Source organism: Syngnathus acus, chromosome 20, assembly GCF_901709675.1.
Source record: "Syngnathus acus chromosome 20, fSynAcu1.2, whole genome shotgun sequence".
NCBI lineage: Eukaryota > Metazoa > Chordata > Actinopteri > Syngnathiformes > Syngnathidae > Syngnathus > Syngnathus acus.
The window spans coordinates 5,280,439-5,298,683 of NC_051104.1; the positions used below are offsets into that span (position 1 = coordinate 5,280,439).

The 18,245-nt window shown below is 44.7% G+C and overlaps 1 protein-coding gene and 1 long non-coding RNA gene across 2 annotated transcripts in view; one reads left to right on the top strand and one right to left on the bottom strand.

Moving 5' to 3' along the window:
• The window catches only part of zeb1b (zinc finger E-box binding homeobox 1b), a 36,954-nt gene extending 19,684 nt beyond the window's left edge, over positions 1-17,270 (bottom strand). The window contains exon 1 of the mRNA XM_037279230.1: positions 16,920-17,270. Within this exon, the coding sequence (XP_037135125.1) occupies positions 16,920-16,977 (58 nt within the window). The 5' untranslated portion in view covers positions 16,978-17,270. The remainder of the gene's footprint in view (positions 1-16,919) is intronic.
• LOC119138966 lies at positions 4,945-17,221 on the top strand. Its single transcript, XR_005101279.1, has 3 exons — positions 4,945-6,874; positions 7,600-7,732; positions 17,133-17,221. It is a non-coding gene; the product is annotated as an uncharacterized LOC119138966 (long non-coding RNA).
• Positions 17,271-18,245: the final 975 nt, after the last annotated feature.

An 18,245-nucleotide genomic window follows, 5' to 3' on the forward strand; every position in this document is an offset into this window, starting at 1 on the left:
CAAACCCGGAGGCTTGAGGGGGGGAAGTTTTATCTTTGCAGCAGGAGGAAGTTGGGGGGGGGGGGGGGGGGGGGGCGTTAAAGAGCTGACACCACACTTCCACTGCCTGCCTGAGGAGGCTGGATGGTGACTTACTTTTAGAGGAACCTAGTCTCGACTCTTAATCCTGTTAGACATCTTGTGACTTGCTCAGTGACAACGCACCAACAGGTGAGGCAAGTTCATTTTCAACCATGACCGTCTGAAAAAGCAAAAGCTAATTTTGCACCATAAATACTTCCCACTGCCTAAACTCTCATTTTAAATGAGGGGAGTTTCAAGCTGGACAGCAAAAGGGGAATTTTGAGCCTTGTTTGTTACAGTTCTTCAAGTAGACTGCCTGACTGTCACAAGATATTAAATTTAAGCCAATAACTTCTTCCAAAGCATGACAACTCCAAGAATTGTGCCTTGATCCAATTTCTTTCAGTCGTATATTTTTTTGCAGAGTACATTTTTTCATCACATTTGATTTTCAACAATTACTTTCTTGTCAACAAGTTATTGTGACTTGTGGAATTAAGGAGCTCTTACGAAACTAATAGCTTGGGTGAGACCAGCAAGTACTGCATCCCAGCATTGACTCACTTTGGGTGACACTTAAAAAAATAATCAGTGTATTACCACTAATTTTCCACATTGCATCATGAATAAAAACACAATCAATCATGAACTCAGCAGCCACACCCACACTGAGTTTTTTTAGAAGTTGCTCTTCAGTAGATGAATGTGCAGTGTTGACATGGCAGCACAGAGTAAAAACAAAATACAGCGTGATTATAGTTACATGTCAAATGAAGTTACAATTTTTGCTGCTTTTTCCTACTTTTAATAGTAGCTGATCTGTAAAAGTTGATTCCGTTCGATTGACCTCACCCGACCCCTCACTAGCGACGGTAAAATGAAACTTCAAATTTGCTTCATGAACCAGTTGTATTTTTTTTTACTCCTCAGGATGGCAAGTCCGTGTACTTGGAGCCAAATGTTGAACAAAAAGTGCCATACAACTGGTTCATGAAGCAAATTTGAAGCTTCATTCACCGAGAGGTCAAGTGCCATAGATTCCAGATAATCCGCATCAATGAGCATAAACGATACGGACAACAAATGAACGCAGAATATACACCTTTTCGTCACGGCTCATCCACTGCTCGCATACAAGTACTCTGTCATCCTACTAAAATCTGAGCCATGAGCCTCTGATGCCACTGCATAAACCATCAGATTATAGATTATGTCCAATGGACACGCACCTGCTATGTCTCTGTAACACCCATTATCCGTGATTAGTGCCACAAACACTGCATGCGTGTTTCCAAATGCAATGTCGGCAGATGCTTGAGTTGACTGCGAACCCCCTTGGTCATTTGGGCACTTTCCTAAAGCGATGCCATGCTGTATGATCACAATAGCAGCCTGACTCGAGTGGCACGGTGCCAGCTTGACCCTCCTTCTCTAAACATACAGTCACAGCGGCAAAGTTTACCGCCTGTCTGCCCTCGTCACTCTGCTCTGCCAGCAGCAGTGTGAGGATTAAGGGGAAAATCCTGACCTCCTCATCCAACTCTCTTAAATGGCTGCGCTCATTTTAAACAGCTCCCCCAAAGCTGGATTACCTCTCCCGGTTGCCTTCTGCTACACATCACAAATGTTGTGCTGTTACCGTTCATGTTATTGACATGCAGCTTGTACAAGCCAGAGGCTGTGAACGAGAAACTATTCAGCTAGCCTTTGTGATATGCTGATATTTAATTAACCTGGCTTCCCCTTTGCGCTGAACATACACAAGCGAGTCTCCTTGCTCAAAATTCCTCCAACGGGGCAAAAAATGCACACTCCTGTCCATCACCGTGACAGCATTGCTGGCATTGCACTTTTATTGTCATTTTCATCACTATTTTCAACCTCTCTGCTCATAATCTGCAGAAACTGACTCATCGCAGGCATCCTTAGTATTTCATCTGCTCAAGACAAATTGATCGAAATTTTCAACCTGAAGACATTTGAAGAAAAACTGTATTTACATCAATTGTTAGCATTTGCTTTGTCTTGTCTCAAATGAAGCTTGGTAGTGAGGATGGGGGTTGGGGTGATCCGGCAATATTTCATTCTTGCCTTCACATTAGTTATGCATGGTAGACTTGCAAGGGAAACTCACACTGTGGCCGTTTATCTTTCTAATGGAGGGGGGGGGGGGGGGGAACAGCAGCGTCCACAGGCAGAGAACAACTCTCATGCTACTTTAATGGGAATGAATAAAGGATGAGTCGAGGCTCAGACACCAGGTTAAGAGGCTGCTTAGCACCTCTGGCTCCATGCCAGGTGGTGGAGGAGATGATGCTACAGAGTGGACTAAGGACAGCGATGAAGGCAAGAAAAATAGAAAATGGTGGTGTCATGTTATGATGGATTAGGGGGCTGGAAAAAGGATTATTCAGTAAATCAGTGGCGATACAAACAATATTTAAAAATGTCTTGGCCGGCATCACTAAATAAATTGTGTTCAATTCTCACTAACTAGCCTCAATGAAGTTGTAAAGACAGATTTCCTCCAGCGTTAAATTCAAGCCGGATCCGAATATCCAGATGGTATAGAGAGTTATAAAAAGCTACTTGTTGGCGATGAATCTAGTACTGTACGCCTCCACAGACCTTCGCTGTTTGATCTGCCATGGGAGAAAAAGCAATACAACAGAAAGCAGGAACCAGAGCAGAGGGATCTAAAGAAGTGCCTCTGGGAAAGTCCTGGTGATGTTGTCGAGAAACAGGTGGTAGTGGGAGTCTGCGCTATGCCAATAGCTGCGTTGAGAGCAGACCAAGAACAGAATTTGGCACGGCGACGACAGAACCTGCCAGTCTGAGGCCTGAGATAGAGGCGTAATGGCTGCCACCTGCCCCGAGTTACGGCAAATAACCGGAGTTGGTTACACAGCAGCCGGCGGCACCTGTGCTCGATTGTCAAGTCGCCACATCAAAACGTGGTTGGGGGATTAGTGGGTGCTGGGGGTGGTCAAAATGTACACAAGATGTTTTTCTGACTATTGGCACCACTAGTCAGGCATCTGCAGCAGGCAAATCCAATCTGCCGATATGTACCAAGGAACTATGTTGGAGTTGAGGAGTTTCATTTCAACAATCGAGGCAATTTTAAACGGAATTATTTGAAGTTTTACAAGAAAGAAAAACAATATGACCGTATCGTCCGACATGTTCAAGAGAGTATTTGAGGCGCTGTGATTGACTGCCGGTGTCATGTGACACGGTGTGAGTGCCTCTTATTTTAGAGTGAGAGGTTGAGATAAGGTGTTACAAAAAAGGGAGGGAGAGGATTGCTGAGTTGTCCTTATAGGCCCCGCCACGCAGCCAGCGCGCATGCGCCGCCCCTTTTCGATTGCACCCTCTTAAGGCCTTAACCGCATTTGTCCTGATCCTGATCGTTTCCTGGGAACTGCGGCCCACTTCAAATAGGGATGCCTTCTGTTTGAGCTTCTCTCTCTCTCTCTCCCTTGCTGTCTCTGTGTTCAGCAGTTTATTTAGCTGCCATGTTTACATTCCAGTTGAGGCAGCCTCTCCCGGGGGAGGATGACTGGACCGAGTAGTGTGGCCGAGCCTCGAATCACTTTCAGATCGCAATAACTGACACTTGCGAATGATCTGACTAACCGTTTAACACAAGCGTGCAAACATGACATTACTCATGAATAGCAATCGACGCGTAACTCAATCAAACGGGACGACAAAAGGCGAATCTTAGCTTTCAAGTGTTAGGTCCGAGGGAATGGAGCTAAGTGGATGAAGCTCAAGGCAGTCCTGATCACTCAGGACCCTGGCACTTCACTGGCCTCATCATTAGACTGCCTGGCTCCGGTGGCCTCCGGGAGAGCGCTGTCTGCACGCCCTAATGACCGCTGACTCACTCAGCACGCAGCATTGCCGCCACATTCGTTCAGCCCAGAATAGCCCCAAATAAAGAGAGATGGGAGAGGAGCGCTGATGGTAGGAGCCTGCTATATTCCTGCAAGATGCTACTGGAGGCCATGATACGCTCAATTGAATTCACTTCAATTCTGTTATTACCCCTTCTTCGTTGCTAGGAGACAAAAGTAGTTGCGGTATTTTTTTCTATAATTGAATCTTGTAATATTCAGGTAATCTTGAAACACAAAAACGATTTCATTCAATAAATTGTGTTCTGTTAAACCATTTTGTGTGACTAACTCTTCTTTCAGTTCAAGACCCAACGCAACAGTCAACTGATTGTGAGTCAACTGAGCTTTGTGTGCATTGGGTGAGTACAAGAAAAAAAAGTCAGTAAAAAAAATCTCCCTGTGACCATACACCTGTGTGTTAAGAACACAGAGGGAGGACACATCTGTTTGGGATTTGGAACTGGGCTATTTCACCTCGTGTCACGCGAGACTAAGACAAAGGGGGCAGAGATTGTGAGAGACTGCAGCCTGTTCCAAATTCACGGGAGTCAGCCCAAAATACAACTCCTAGCAAATCAATACAGGATATTGATTGCATCTCCACTGTGCTTACGCAACATCCCTACTTCGGTGTACAACTATGGCGAAACCACAGAGATAGCAAGGTAAAGGTGCTCGAAATCAAATTACAGCCAATGTCCGCTTGCGTCCACCATGTAGAGAAGAGTGTCAACTTGTGTTTAATCCACTGAAATGACTCTTCCATGAGCAATATTCATGAATCTCGTAAAGGCTTGGATCATCAGCTTTAAATGGAAGTCCAAAACGGTCAAGTGCGGCTAATTATGAGTGAGACGAGTCATTGCTTTCTAACGGCCCAACCCGCTCTGACGCGCTTCGACTCTACACACCTCTGACCTGAACTCCTCTCAGCCCTCCGATATTCCCGAAAACACCCCCGCATTTCCATCGGGACTCTTGACGGAAGCTCAAAGATGGCCCGCGCTTAATCGATAGTGCCAGGTTGCCACGACAACCTTGATTTCCTGTCACCGTTTTCGCAGAGTGCCGGTGATTGCGCCGGGTGTCCGTTGCACCTGCCGCCCTCTACTCCTCCTCTTCCAGTCTCTCATCAAGCACTCCCTATCCCATACCTCCCAGCCTGCTGATACACAAAAGAGGGCCGATATACAAAGGCATCACGGATTAGACCCAAGAGGGTGAGGCTGGCGCGATCAAAATACACACACAAACACGCCCTGTTATCTCCAACACTGCCGAGCTGTGACAGCTATCATATCTACCTTAGACGCTGATGTCATTGTACCTGGGGAAGGTTTACTATCAGTGCACACACATACACAAGTCACCTCCCTCTTCTCCGCAAGAGGTTGGCACCTTCTGTTTTTTTCATTAATGGAGAGCTCATTAATCGTGAGTGATAACGAGGACATGGGACAGGGACATGATTAAGGGGCTCTCTCTCCTTTAGCTGGTCGCCCTTGGGAATAAATAGCCTTACGTGTGTGTGGTCCGCATGTTAAAACAGGTAAAGGACATACTGTAAATCTGTTGCTATCACTAGGACATCTCTGGTGTAGGACCCTGGGACACGATTCCCACTTTTGTTATTCCAAGTAAGGCCAACACACCGATTGCACATTAAAGCTGCATACATCTTCCGTAAAGATGGATGATGGAAGCAGCTGGAATTTTCACTTGTATGGAAGATGACGCCTTAGGTTTACCACGCTTAGCTCCTAACGCAGTCATTCATTTCAATTGCATATTCCAAAGAAAAAAACGGACTGATTGGTGAACCTTAATTTGTGTGGTATCCTGTAATTGTCCAATTCGATTAGTGCATTAGGGTGAGCGACAGTTAATCGAAAATAGCGAGAGATATATATGCCAGACTGGCTCCAATTTCTCATTGCTTTAGACTATGAAATTGTCCATCACACTTTGTGAAGCATGTTATGTTTTATGAATCAAACGTCACTTTGCTTATCTAGTATCATAACCAAAGGAATAATACCTCTTGGATCCAAAATAAAATCAGAATAGTTAAGACATCTCTTGGTTTTTGTGATCATAATATCTTGATCAGATTTAGTAAGTGAATGACTGCCGATGAAAACAATAGTGTGATAATCCGTGACACTGCGTAACATCCAAACTGACCCAACCGATTGCAATGAATGAAACTGATCCGGAAACATTGCAGGGTGATATGATGTCACGGAAAGAGAGCAGAGATCAGGCCGTATACATCCGTGAGGGCTTTGCAGTACGGCAATCATTTAGCCTTACACACACATTAAATCCAATCTGTCTGGACCAAGACCTTAATCCCTTCTCCTCCACCACGGACACAAGCAGACAGTAATCCTCCATATTTGTATATTAACAGCCAAGAGTCTCAGGAGCGGACGGACTATCTATGCGATTGTGATGTATGTTTTATGAGTTGGGTAATCTGCTTGTCGATCAGAGGATCTGGTCCATTTAAAGCCCAAGTTTAATAAAAACACAGCCACCGCTGCCTGAGGGATAAGCTGTCCAAGGACAAGGGAAAGAGCATGGCTGTGTTGAATAGACTCATCGGCAACAATAAACAGCTTTACATCAACGTTATCTGTCATGCCGCAATACAATTATTGTGTGGAATCCAGCCCTGGGCCTCTGCCCTATCCTATGAAGAGGGCTAGATAAAGCCTGACCCAAATATAAACCTGCTACCTTGTTTCCAGGGTGTACGCTTGGCTTGTCTCGAATGTTATTTCCGAGGCTGCACTTCAGATTCATTGTCCATAATAATGCGCCCTGGAAAACTGTCCTCCTGAAGAGCTGACCCTTCACATAGTCCAGAGGAGCAGATGCCGTTCCACATCAGCAGACAGGAGGTGAGATTCCTTCAGATCTGAATCACGTTAGGAGTCATCTGCTCACCTCTCGACCCGTCTAGACGTTGTATTACCGCCACACTCTACCGGATATCGGTCCCGTTGCGATCGGTACAAAGTCAGGGAGAGATGAAGGAAGGAGAGACCACAGGGCCACATTGGAAACTTCTTCCTGCTTACTAACAGTCTTTGGTTCCTTTAGTCATGTCTGGATTTATTTAGCCTATAAACACAGTCTACAGCAATAGCATTACTAAAATCCTTGTCCAGCAGTGATACAAACCCCAATCGAAATGAACCTTTAGTCAATCCGAGGCCCGTCAAATCCAGTAAAGGCGACAAAATAAGGAAAGACGGATGCAAATTCATTGGAATTACTTGATAGTGATAGCAAAGCTTTGTTACAAAAGTTCTAACAAAGACTTTCTTGGAGAGGTTAGATGGCGACGTAAGACTGTTTTTCTTTGGATAAACAAACAAATCAGCTTTGAGAGAAAGAGAGAGAATGATTGGGCACCCTAGGGAGAGAAGTGATTTTCCTTAACAGATTTCTTGATTAGGAGAAAGGAGGGGAGGGGAGAATATAATCCAAAAAAGGGTAAATTGAGCCAGTTCACAATCAGGTCATCATTCAGGTGGAGGGTCAGAGAGATCGCTTATGAAATGGAAAAACAAACAGAGGAATAAAAAATAAACAAAAAGCTTTGTCTTGAAACACATTTCAGCCGAACCATGTGACTCTCACGGGGTAATCTCATGGGAGCATCCCCCCCCCCCGCGATCTCCCTGATGGACTGCAACAACAGGAAGTCAGCCTGCAATCGGCCCGCGACTAACTACCACCACACCTACAGATAAGTGAATTCTCCCTCGTTCTCGCGTGCACCAGCCAATTCCAAGAAGGCACAAACAAACACTGTTCTAGCTCCCCTCATCATTCAGATGTTACATTAACGACAGCCATTTATCAGTCCACTCAGTTAAATCTATGTTTAATCCCTTTAAAAGAAGACTGAGAGGAGCAGAAGAATCGATGGCACGCTGCCCATTGCTGCTGGCGTCTGTGGCGAGCAAGACGCGCTGCAGCCTGGCACTGAAAACGCGGAGGGACCGAGGCGGGCAGGGGGTGGTGGATTTTTTTTTTTTTTTTTTTTTTGCACTGGCTCAATAGCCCTTGTTTGTCTAGGTCCCTTTGGGAAGTCAGGACACAGCAGTGAATAGGAGCCAGTTAGCAGCGATGGCATAATAAAGAGCGAGGGAGGGGAGGACCCGGGTCATTGAAATTCTGCACAGGCTACTGTCAGAACCAAGCACCATTGCCAGCTGTGGCAGCAACTCAATGGATTAGTGGGGGAATCAAGTTTTGTCTTATAATCATAACATTGGGAGATCTTTGATCGGACTCTGCTTCATCAGCAAAAAAGAATCGGTAGTTGAATTGATAGAAACTAGCCCAGCCAGACGTGTACAGTAAAAGTGACTCATTTAAGCCATGAGTTAGTTCCAGAGGAGGATGACACTGACATGACAAGCAAACAGGCCAGGCTTTTATTTATTTTTTTGTAGGCGTCTGTCACACTGTGTAAAGACACTCTGCTCTGTGCAGAGGTGATTGAACGTGCGTAAATACTGAATATATGAGGGTAGTATTGCAATACCTATAGCATGACATCATATATTGGAATTTAAGTAGTATAAGGTACAGGGAGAGGGTGGACAATTTACAGCCATGGAAAATTTAATGCCAATCAATCAGCAGCAGCAGGTTAAGATCATCGGAATTTTTACAACCAATTTCTCACTTTGGACATGGTGATGTCCTGCTTCGGCGAAATCTTTCTGAAAGTGACAAGCAGATAAATGTGTGGTTATTCTTCTGATGTGCCAATAGAGCAAGAGAAAATATGATTTTTTTAAAAAATGTATAATAGATTTGGGGTTTTTTTTTTCGTCCAATGCGGACAACTGTGTCATGATGTGAATGTATTTGCATAAGTTATGTAACCAACCAGTACCAAACAACCTACACGTGAAAACAAAGATCAAGGATTACAGTTCACCCTGGATTTTCTCTCGACTGGTTCGTAACATTTACTTTCATAGTATGCCAGAAAAAAGAAAAGCCAAGCTTCTCATGTTTTATTTTTATAGGAGAGTACCAAACCGTGACTTTTGTGTGTGGAAACATCCTGGTTTGTGGACCTCACAGCCTCTGATGAGGAGCCTTAAATAGGTTGCCACAGGTGCTGGGGGCCCGGGTGCGTGCCGGAGGGAGGGGGGCGAGCTAGTCTGGATGGGAGCAGGGCCGCAGGAAGCTTCTTGTTTTCACAGAGATAAAGGGCTTTCAGGTTGCATCCTGGGCCGTAATCTCCCACACACTTCCTGGTTTTGTTCAAGGAAAGGCGAGAGAAAATGACAAACTAACCTTCGCCACAAGAGGCTGATCAATAACTTTGGATGAAGCCGGATGTGCCTGGCATTTGTGCTTTTGGCAAGCATTTAATAGCAAAGCGACTTTCATGGAGATTATAAAAAAAAAATCCTTGATTTGAGGTGATTTATGGATTCATTTATTCTGAGTGCTGGTTCATTAGTGCTGATGATAAAAGTGTGCCTATACTTTATTTTCGGACCCCTTCGGTTGCTTTAAAAGCATAATTAACATTGTTCCGAGCTCTTACATGCTAATTAAAGAAAATGCTTCCTTCCTCCAAATTCAAGTTCCTCCTTGCAGTCACTTAACGAGAGCCTTGTGCTTAAAAAGGTGTATTTGCTGAATATTTGCATGAGAGGGTTTTCTTGAAAGCTGGCATCAGAAGAATGAGAAACACAAAGTAAGAAAGACCGCATTCCACTCTGCATTGGGAATGCCAGCTTTCGACCACGAGACACACCCTGTTCTGTTGCCAGAGGAAACTTTCAATCTCCTCTCTACCTCACTCTGGCTCTGGCTGGAGCTGTGGCTCCTCTCATACTTTTGTCAGGTGTTATTTATGAGCGCTATATAGCTGAGTAGCCGCATGCCTACAGCACCTGCTGGCGTCGGAGAATCCGAGCCAAGGCAGCTGCGAGAGACTGGAATAAGAGAACAAGGATAGAAGACAATTTGGAGGCCCTCTGGAACAAGCCTACGGAGACTTTATGAGGAACAGCGATGTTGGAGAAATCCACGTGTGGTGATGTTAAATCACACCGCCGCTGAGCTAACATCTCATCCCGCTAATGAAGGTTATTACGATGGGAACAGAAGGAGAAAACAAACAAGTGACGAAGAAGCGCTAATTAATAGTGTTGTACAACTCGGGAGCATAATCAATTAAAGGCCACGCTTCATTGACTCACAGGCAAAAGCACTGGCGCCACAGTAACTAGGTGGCGTGAGGGATGGGGGAGGGGGCGGGGCATGAGTAAAAGGACAGATGTACAATCCCTGTTCCTGCTATATTTACACAATATTTATGCCAATGGATCATGCTGTGTAAAGAATCTTGGTCATCGTGGTTATATACTGGAATATTTTAGACAAAGCCAGATTTCATGAATGTCTGTCGATAGCAGATTTAAATGGGTCAATCAGTCTGGGTCGTGATTAAGGAACAGTTAAGATGATTACAACTCCATACTAGCATCTTGCAGGAAAAACACTTTCTGCCCTGCTTTGTATTTCTCACACGGGAGCTAAGTACAGTAGTGAGTGTGCCTCGTCTTGTCGTTCTTAGATTGGGTCACACTCGGGGGCCGGTGGGAGCGCCAAAAAAATACTTATGGGTTAAATGGGGCGACGCGGTTGCTCCGTGCCTCCCTTTATTATGCCCCCCCCCCCTCCTGCTTTCATGCAGACCATTCTCCTCTCATTAATCCTGTGTGGATGTTTATCCATGTTGACATTCAGCATAGCAGACGGCCCTCTTTCTGACTAACAAACAGGGTGACTAAGGTTTTCTTTGCTTGAGCTGTCATTGGGCTCTCTCGCCGAGCCCGTCTCGTGCAAGTTCCAAGGAGGGGGTGTAGGGGGGGGCACAGGAGTACTCTCGATTTGTTAGTCATTGCGACCCTTGGGACATCAAAGTCAGGCTTCGCAACTGGAATCAGTGTGTGAATATGAATGCGTGCCCCCTCAGGAGGGCCATTATCAGTTGTGTGTGCTATGGAGAGGAAAATCAATATGGTCATCATAATGGGCTGGCAAAAAGCCAGCCACTAGGCTGTGTTCAAAGCACAATGCACAGCAACGGATTACTTCTCAACTGATGTCATCCAATTTCATCCCTGTAGACCCGAGCCGCTGTGGGACGACAATAAGGTCAAGCACATTAGAGGGGGGGGGGGAAGCTTTGTGGCAGACAAAAAAGAAAAAAAGTTGACAAACTGACAGTCAGGTGCTCTGAAGTGATGCTCTAGCAGAGGTTTGCCCTAAAGAGCTTTTGCTTCACACAACACAAGCTGGCGTGAGCGCCTTACTGAGCCCGCCTTCTGCCTATTGTGTCCGTCCAGTCTTTTTCATTAACCGCTCCACTGAGGACCACAAGCAAGAGGGAGGGGACAGAGGGACGGATGGATGGATGGGCAGGCGGGGAGAGAAAAAAAGAGGTGGCGCTAATGATGGGGGTGGTCAAGGAGGGGTCTGCAGACAGACCCGAAGGGAATTACTGTTGCCCTACCAAATGCGTGATTGAAAATAAACACAATATATGACTTGTAGTCTTTATACTACTAAAGATGGCAATTAAGAGGTAATCACGATGGAGAACATTATCTCACACTTGCACCTGTTGGAAAGGGGCCCAAGAGGGCAGAGTGAAGAAAATGAAAGAAAAAGTTGGCAGGTTTTGTGTAGCTGAGGTTATCTTGCAAACCCACCTGTGCTCATGACTCACAACTTTGGTGTCAGGCTTAAACTTAAGCAGAGCTACGCTTCCTGGGAAGTAGTCGCTCATGCTTCTCTTCTGAAGCGGAGAGGGGGGGGGGGGGCAACGGCTGTTGTTTTGTTCAGCTCATCATGCTGACGCGTTGCTACAAGCTCCCCCCCAAACTCAGGGGATATCACACCCCTTTTCAGAAACACTGTTGCCGGTCCTCGGAGGGTACGTCACCCTCATTTGGGGATGGTTCAAGGTGTTCGCCCCCTCCCTGTCACATTGTCCTCATGGCTCATGCTTCAGATTCAGTGAAGCTCCTGCCTACCATATTAAGCCTTCATCCCAGTTTGTTGGGCACCACCAATGCACAAGGCGAGAAATGTAATGAGCAGTATGTAAAGCGAACAAGCGTGACGTCCATGTAAGCTACATTTACAAGATAAAAATGTCAGAGTGCTACAATGCGGGTCCTTCAGAGCCTTGGGCTGTGTGGGAAGGATTTGATGAATTCTGCTTACGTTCCATGGATTCCTCCCTCGCGGGGACCTTCAGGAAAAGAATGGGTCATATGCAAATGGCATGCACAGTATGGAGAAGAAATTTCCCACAAGCCCAGTGTGAAAAGGGCTCTCCCTCCCCATGCCAGGCCCGCTGAATGGGCCTTTTCTTCTGCCACTGAAAGTGAATGAGGTAGAGCAGGCTAACTGCAAAGGTAACTAGGCTCTTTCTCCTCGGGCTTTCTCACTAAAGCCTCAACACACAATGGTTCATTTACGCATTCAACCACACAAACCACAATAAAGCACATCCAAGCGCAGTTAAGGGGGTTACTGAAACTGACTCTGGGTCTAAAACTCCTCCTTTATGCACGAAGAGCACCTTTTTATAGGCTAATGCTCTCTGCCTCCGTGGGGGCAGCTAATCATTAAGCAGCCTTAACAGAAGTGGGATCATATAATTCCAAATTTAAGGAGAAGCCATCTGAGGAAAGTCATTCCTTCAGTTAACATTTCCGCTAAAAATATTACCGACGTGAGATGAAGCATTGGAGTCAGTGTCTTCTGCATCTGCCATCGCTTTCAGCTGTCACCTGTTCCAAACGTCTTTGGCCACCTCAGCCGCTTCTCACCAACTCCATCCACAGCCACCCCTCCACTTGCCAGTCCGCGGGGGGGGGGGGGACACAGCGCACAATTTAAGGGGTCACCAAAGAATGGATAGAGAGAGGAGGGAGAGGAGAAAGGGCCGAGGGCTCCAACCCCCCCCGAGCCCTCCCTCGCCTCCCCCGCTCTTCCCCTTTCATTGAACAGACTTAAACACAAACACAATTGGATATGCTGGAAGCCTCACAATGGCACAGAGGAGGAAAGTGAAGTCATACTCTAGGCACGCTGGGTGCCTAGGTCAGGGGGCAATCAACAGCACCCATGGCTACTGTGTCTCAACCCCCCCCCCTCCCTCCTCTTCTCTCTCCACCAAAATAAAGGACAAGCTTGGGGAGAGAGGAGGGTGTGCAGAGGTGGGGGCAATTTCTTCCCACTTGGCACTTTCAAATGAAGCTGCCGGGGAAGTTGGTGAAAAGCCGTGAGATAAATGAAATATTTCCTCCTCTGCTAAAGTCTTCACACAACAGGGGTGAACCTTTTTAAATGTAAACACATGTCTTTAAAAACACTAATGTGAGCATGTGGAGCGACACAGCCAATCCCCACCTCCTCCGATGCCAACGCTTGTTCCACTTGACAAACTGTATCCACGGCTCGTATTGTTCTCCAGCAAAAACCTGCAGCATGTGGTTGTATTCAAAAGTTTTTTAGGGCGTGGTGACAGAATCCAAAGCGCTCAGTATACGGTCGTTTCATCAAGCCAATAAACAAGTACTCAACATCACACGAGTAGTCGCCAAGTGCCGAGCTCACTTTCCTTCTTTGATGGGTGATTCATCGGGGTGAAGTCAAAGCTTTTGGAGGAAAGAAGGATTGCACTTTATTAAATGTTTTGATGCGACAGCTATCCAGAAAGTATCCAAAAACCATTCCAGTGACGCCCTGTTTATTTTCTGCAAAGAATGTTAACACTGCTCACTTGGGCTGAACGATTTATCGTTCTAGGACCGAAATCTCAGACAATGCAGTTTTGAGATCTTTAAAGCTGCCATTTTTTCAAGGCTCTTATCTAAAGGCTCACCCATCAAAAGCAAAGTACCGGGTTTTGAGCTCTACACAATAGGTCTCAAAACTATTTACATTCACTTTAAGGAAGTGTTTTTGTTAAATATATTTAATTAAATGAAAGAAGAATGAAGATTATACTTTCGGACTGCTTTAACTGGAATAATTTAATTAAATAACTTGATTGGCAGAACCATTATAATTTAGATTTAAATTTGAAAAAATTCAATGAACACCATGATGTGAATTTCGGCCATACCGCGAAGTCTAGTCCTAGATTTGAACGTTTGTAATAATATGATGTCATTTCCTGTCACGTTACTAAATGAAAATTTACACATCGAATCAGAAATGCATGTCAGAAAGATTGCAAAAGCAATTCTTTCTTAAAAACTTTCAGCCCTACTGCTCACATTCCTCTATTCCCAAATTGCTGTTTTAAATTACCATTGCCGGGGAATGGCGTCTATTCCCGAGGGGAGCAGAATAGAGAGAAGTGACAAAGGGAGCAGTAGTATCCCACCAATTGCAAACACCTGTCATCCTGCGAGCTGTTAACACCTCCCTGTTTACAGCAGGGAATGAAGCTCACCTTGATCGCCGCTACACGTAATAGCCAGCGACCTGGCAAAAGGCGCTGACCATCATTGATTAGGCACAACTGGTCCAAACGGTGATTAAATAACATTTCATTCAACTTAGGATAAAAGCATTTCATGTTATTATCTGGTTTGCATGCCAGATCACGAGGCCAAGGGAAGTATGGGTATTAAGGCAAATGCAAATGAGGTCAAAGTAACAGACAAGACATCTGCCTGGTCACGGACTTTAAATATCAATAGGCTTGTGTAAAAGCCTGTCAATCTAAAAGGCACGAGTACACATTCTGACTTCTTTGTTCCAACTCACAAATGTGGTTCCATTTGCTAGATTTAAACAACCATGCAATATTCATCAAAAAGCCTGATTGATGACTAAGAAAATTACAAAAAGGCTGATTGATGCCTAAGAAAAGTACAAACTTCAAATTTGTGAAACTGATCGAGACTGAGAGGGAAAAAAAAGACGCTTCTTAGCTGTACCGTTATCTAAGGCGTGTTCACATATTTACACCCAATCTCCAGAGAGGACGCTGCACAGTGAACACGCCTCAGAAAAAACGAAGATGACAGTGGAAAAAAATAGAAGACACTTTTGGACAACGCTGTGACAAACCACCAATGGAAACAGCTGAGATAAACATTGTTTGCTGGCATGTTACCGCCCACAACAACTACCATTCCTAACTTTTCCAGCTGAGCGCACCAAAAACAGCGGACATTCTTAGTCCACCCCCCCCCCCCCCCCCCCATTAACTTTTTAAACAGTTGACGCGTCATTTTATAGTGACACTGCCAATTTGCATTATTACTAATCGTCATTGTAGCTCTGTCACAATTTGCATATTTGTTTTTGATCAGTATTATCTCACTACTCGACATTTTGTAATGTTTTGTTTTTGTATCCTAAATGCTGTACTTTAACTAATTATTTGTGCGTTTTAACGTGTTTGGAGATGTTTATTAGACCAAAAAAAAAAAAAAAAGGCACGCGTTATTTTCATTATCACCCTACTTCCTTGAGGCTACACTGGGTGGCAGAATACACAATATATGATGCAAAACCACCGCTTCGCTTGTCACTCTCGCACATTTACAAACAGAAAGGCATAAAAAGGATGCAAGTGTAACCCACATTTTTAGGAAAGTAGCGAGCGCGCAAGCTGCGACTTTTTGCGTCACTTGTGTATATTTCAAAACACCGGGGAAATCCAAGTCAAATGTGCGCAAGTATATCTGACGGTGACATAGAAATGACGAAAATTGCGTTTTAAAAGCAGGCTAAGTGACAACCGTCCCAGTGGAATCAAAAAGGATTCCCAACGCCACAGGCGGAGAGCGGCTGTCCTTATATGGACTGCGCGCTGCTCACACATAAACAGGCGCGTGAGCTGTGCCTCGCGCTCCGGAGCCTCGGTACAACCTCGACGTCTTTCTAATGAGCTTTCTGTTCCTTATTTGCCGTAATAAAAATGACTAAATAAAGGTTTAGGTACATTGCCTTTCAACTAAGGTGCAAAACAGACCCGTTAAACGGTAGGCGGCGGCGGCAGATTAGGACACGATGGAAATAAGTGATAAAAGCAACCATTTTAATAACTTCAAAACAACTGTGGTGTCTTTTGATATAAAGTTATTAAAAGCGCTTTGCATTGCTGACCAGCAGCTTCGATAAGGCAACACGAGTTTGTTCCGCCCAACGGTGCAGCAGCAACAGTGTCGCTCACGTATACCTGCTCGGAGTACATTTACCAAAGAAAGAACACTAAAGAGTTGCTGTTATTAACTTTGATCAAACCAAAAATCCATCCACAGAAATACAACAACCATTATGGGAGAAACAAACAACCCGTCGAGAAGTGTAATAACAACCAGGTAGCAGGTCCGGCTTGGGTTAAAAGGGTTATAACTCGACAAAACCACCCAATAGTATCTCTTTCAAATAAAGAAACGTCTGCACAAATATACAACAACGTGTTAGGATGAGATAAAAGCGCTGTCCGTCCGTTTATAACATCGTGCGGTGTTTGTAACGGTCTTGGGTGCAGCGGACCGGTGAAGAGGGCTAAAAAAAAACTCGACAGAATGTTCTAAGCAAGTGGCTCCACAAAGGAAGGGAGAAGTATATTCACATGTAAACATGAGATAATTGCGCGTCTGTTTATAAAAACGTGAGATGCAAATGGTCTGGGGTGCAGCGAGCCGCTAGGCGGAGGGCGTACGCGGACCAGGTACGTATAACGGTACACCACATAGGCAGCAATGCAGCGTTCACTTGCTACTTCACAGCACTTTGAATGAGTAAAAAACACACTTATGCACATCCAAAGTTAGCACGGAAAAAAACAAGGGACACTGCAACACCCCAACTGCCGCTGCAAAAGCAAAGGTCCCCTGCAGAAGTAGTTTTACTCACCGTTGTTCCTCCTCGGGTTCGCCTGCTTTCTGCGCTTACACCTGGGGCCATCCGCCATGATCCTTTCGTTGTGTCTAAATGCTGCCGGAGAGTCACCTCCTCTCTCACCCCTTCTCCCCCCTCCGTGTCCTCCCTCCCCTTCACCTCCCCTTATCCGCACCTGGTTTACGACACTAACACTTTACGACATCACCTTCTCGTGTACCTCCACAGAGCCAAGTTGCGCGCACCGGTCCCATCCAAGGAAGCGCTGCGAGTGAGAAGAGAGACGCTCGGCAGTTTGCATGCGTGCTTTACCTGACCAGCCTCTAGGAAGTGAGCTGTGTAGGTTTGCTCTTTTAAGTCTGCTTTGTTTGTTCATCAAAGGTAAAGATGTACGCTTTGCGCTATGTCGACGTCATAAAGCATCGCAACATGCATAACTTGTGCAAACACCTCAAACTGCCCCCCCCCCCCCCCCCCCCCCCCCTAAATTTACTTCACAACATAGATTGCATTGTCATCAGTTTGTTTGCAGTAAAAACAACATACTTGTGGAACGTTAGGTATAAGTACCTGAAAACTGATCAGATTTGAAGTCACTTTGAATAAAGGTTTTAAAGTAACATTTTCTATATATCAAAGTCAAAGTCTGCTTTATTGTCAATTTCTTCACATGCCAAGACACACAAAGAGATCGAAATAACGTTCCCACTATCCCACGGTGACAAGACAGTACACAATATACATACAAGTAAACAACACACCAAAAAAAAAACAAGAAGGCACAAACAATGAATAAATAAGAGTGATGAATAAATAATAAATAAACAAATATATATATATAATATATATATATAAATATATAGTATCCAAATTAATTTTCGAATATTAATTTGACTGATATTGATTGGTAGATATTTATCTGCAAATGAAAATTTTATTACAATGATAATGATACAACAACACAAGGCAAAGTAGACCAACTATACCAATCCTAAACACTGTGTCATCCTTTTAAAAGTATGGCTATAGTAATATATTGGCCCCCCAAATTAGTTTTTGCCTCATCTCCTCAAGATGCTGGCCCCTTCTGCCTAAATCCGCTATATTAGCCACAGTATTTCATTGTCACTTTGCTCCCCTTAAACCAAATGAACAATTTTAATAACACATTATTATAACTGCAAACATACTGACATTATAGTTCATTTATCAGCCAAATTTTGGGGGATTCTGCTAGCACACATTATATAAACACCATTATGCATCTTTGCCCCCCCCTTTTTTTTTTTACCCATCCTTGACCAGTATTTGAGTGTGTGAAATGTGTGTTAGCGAGAGGAA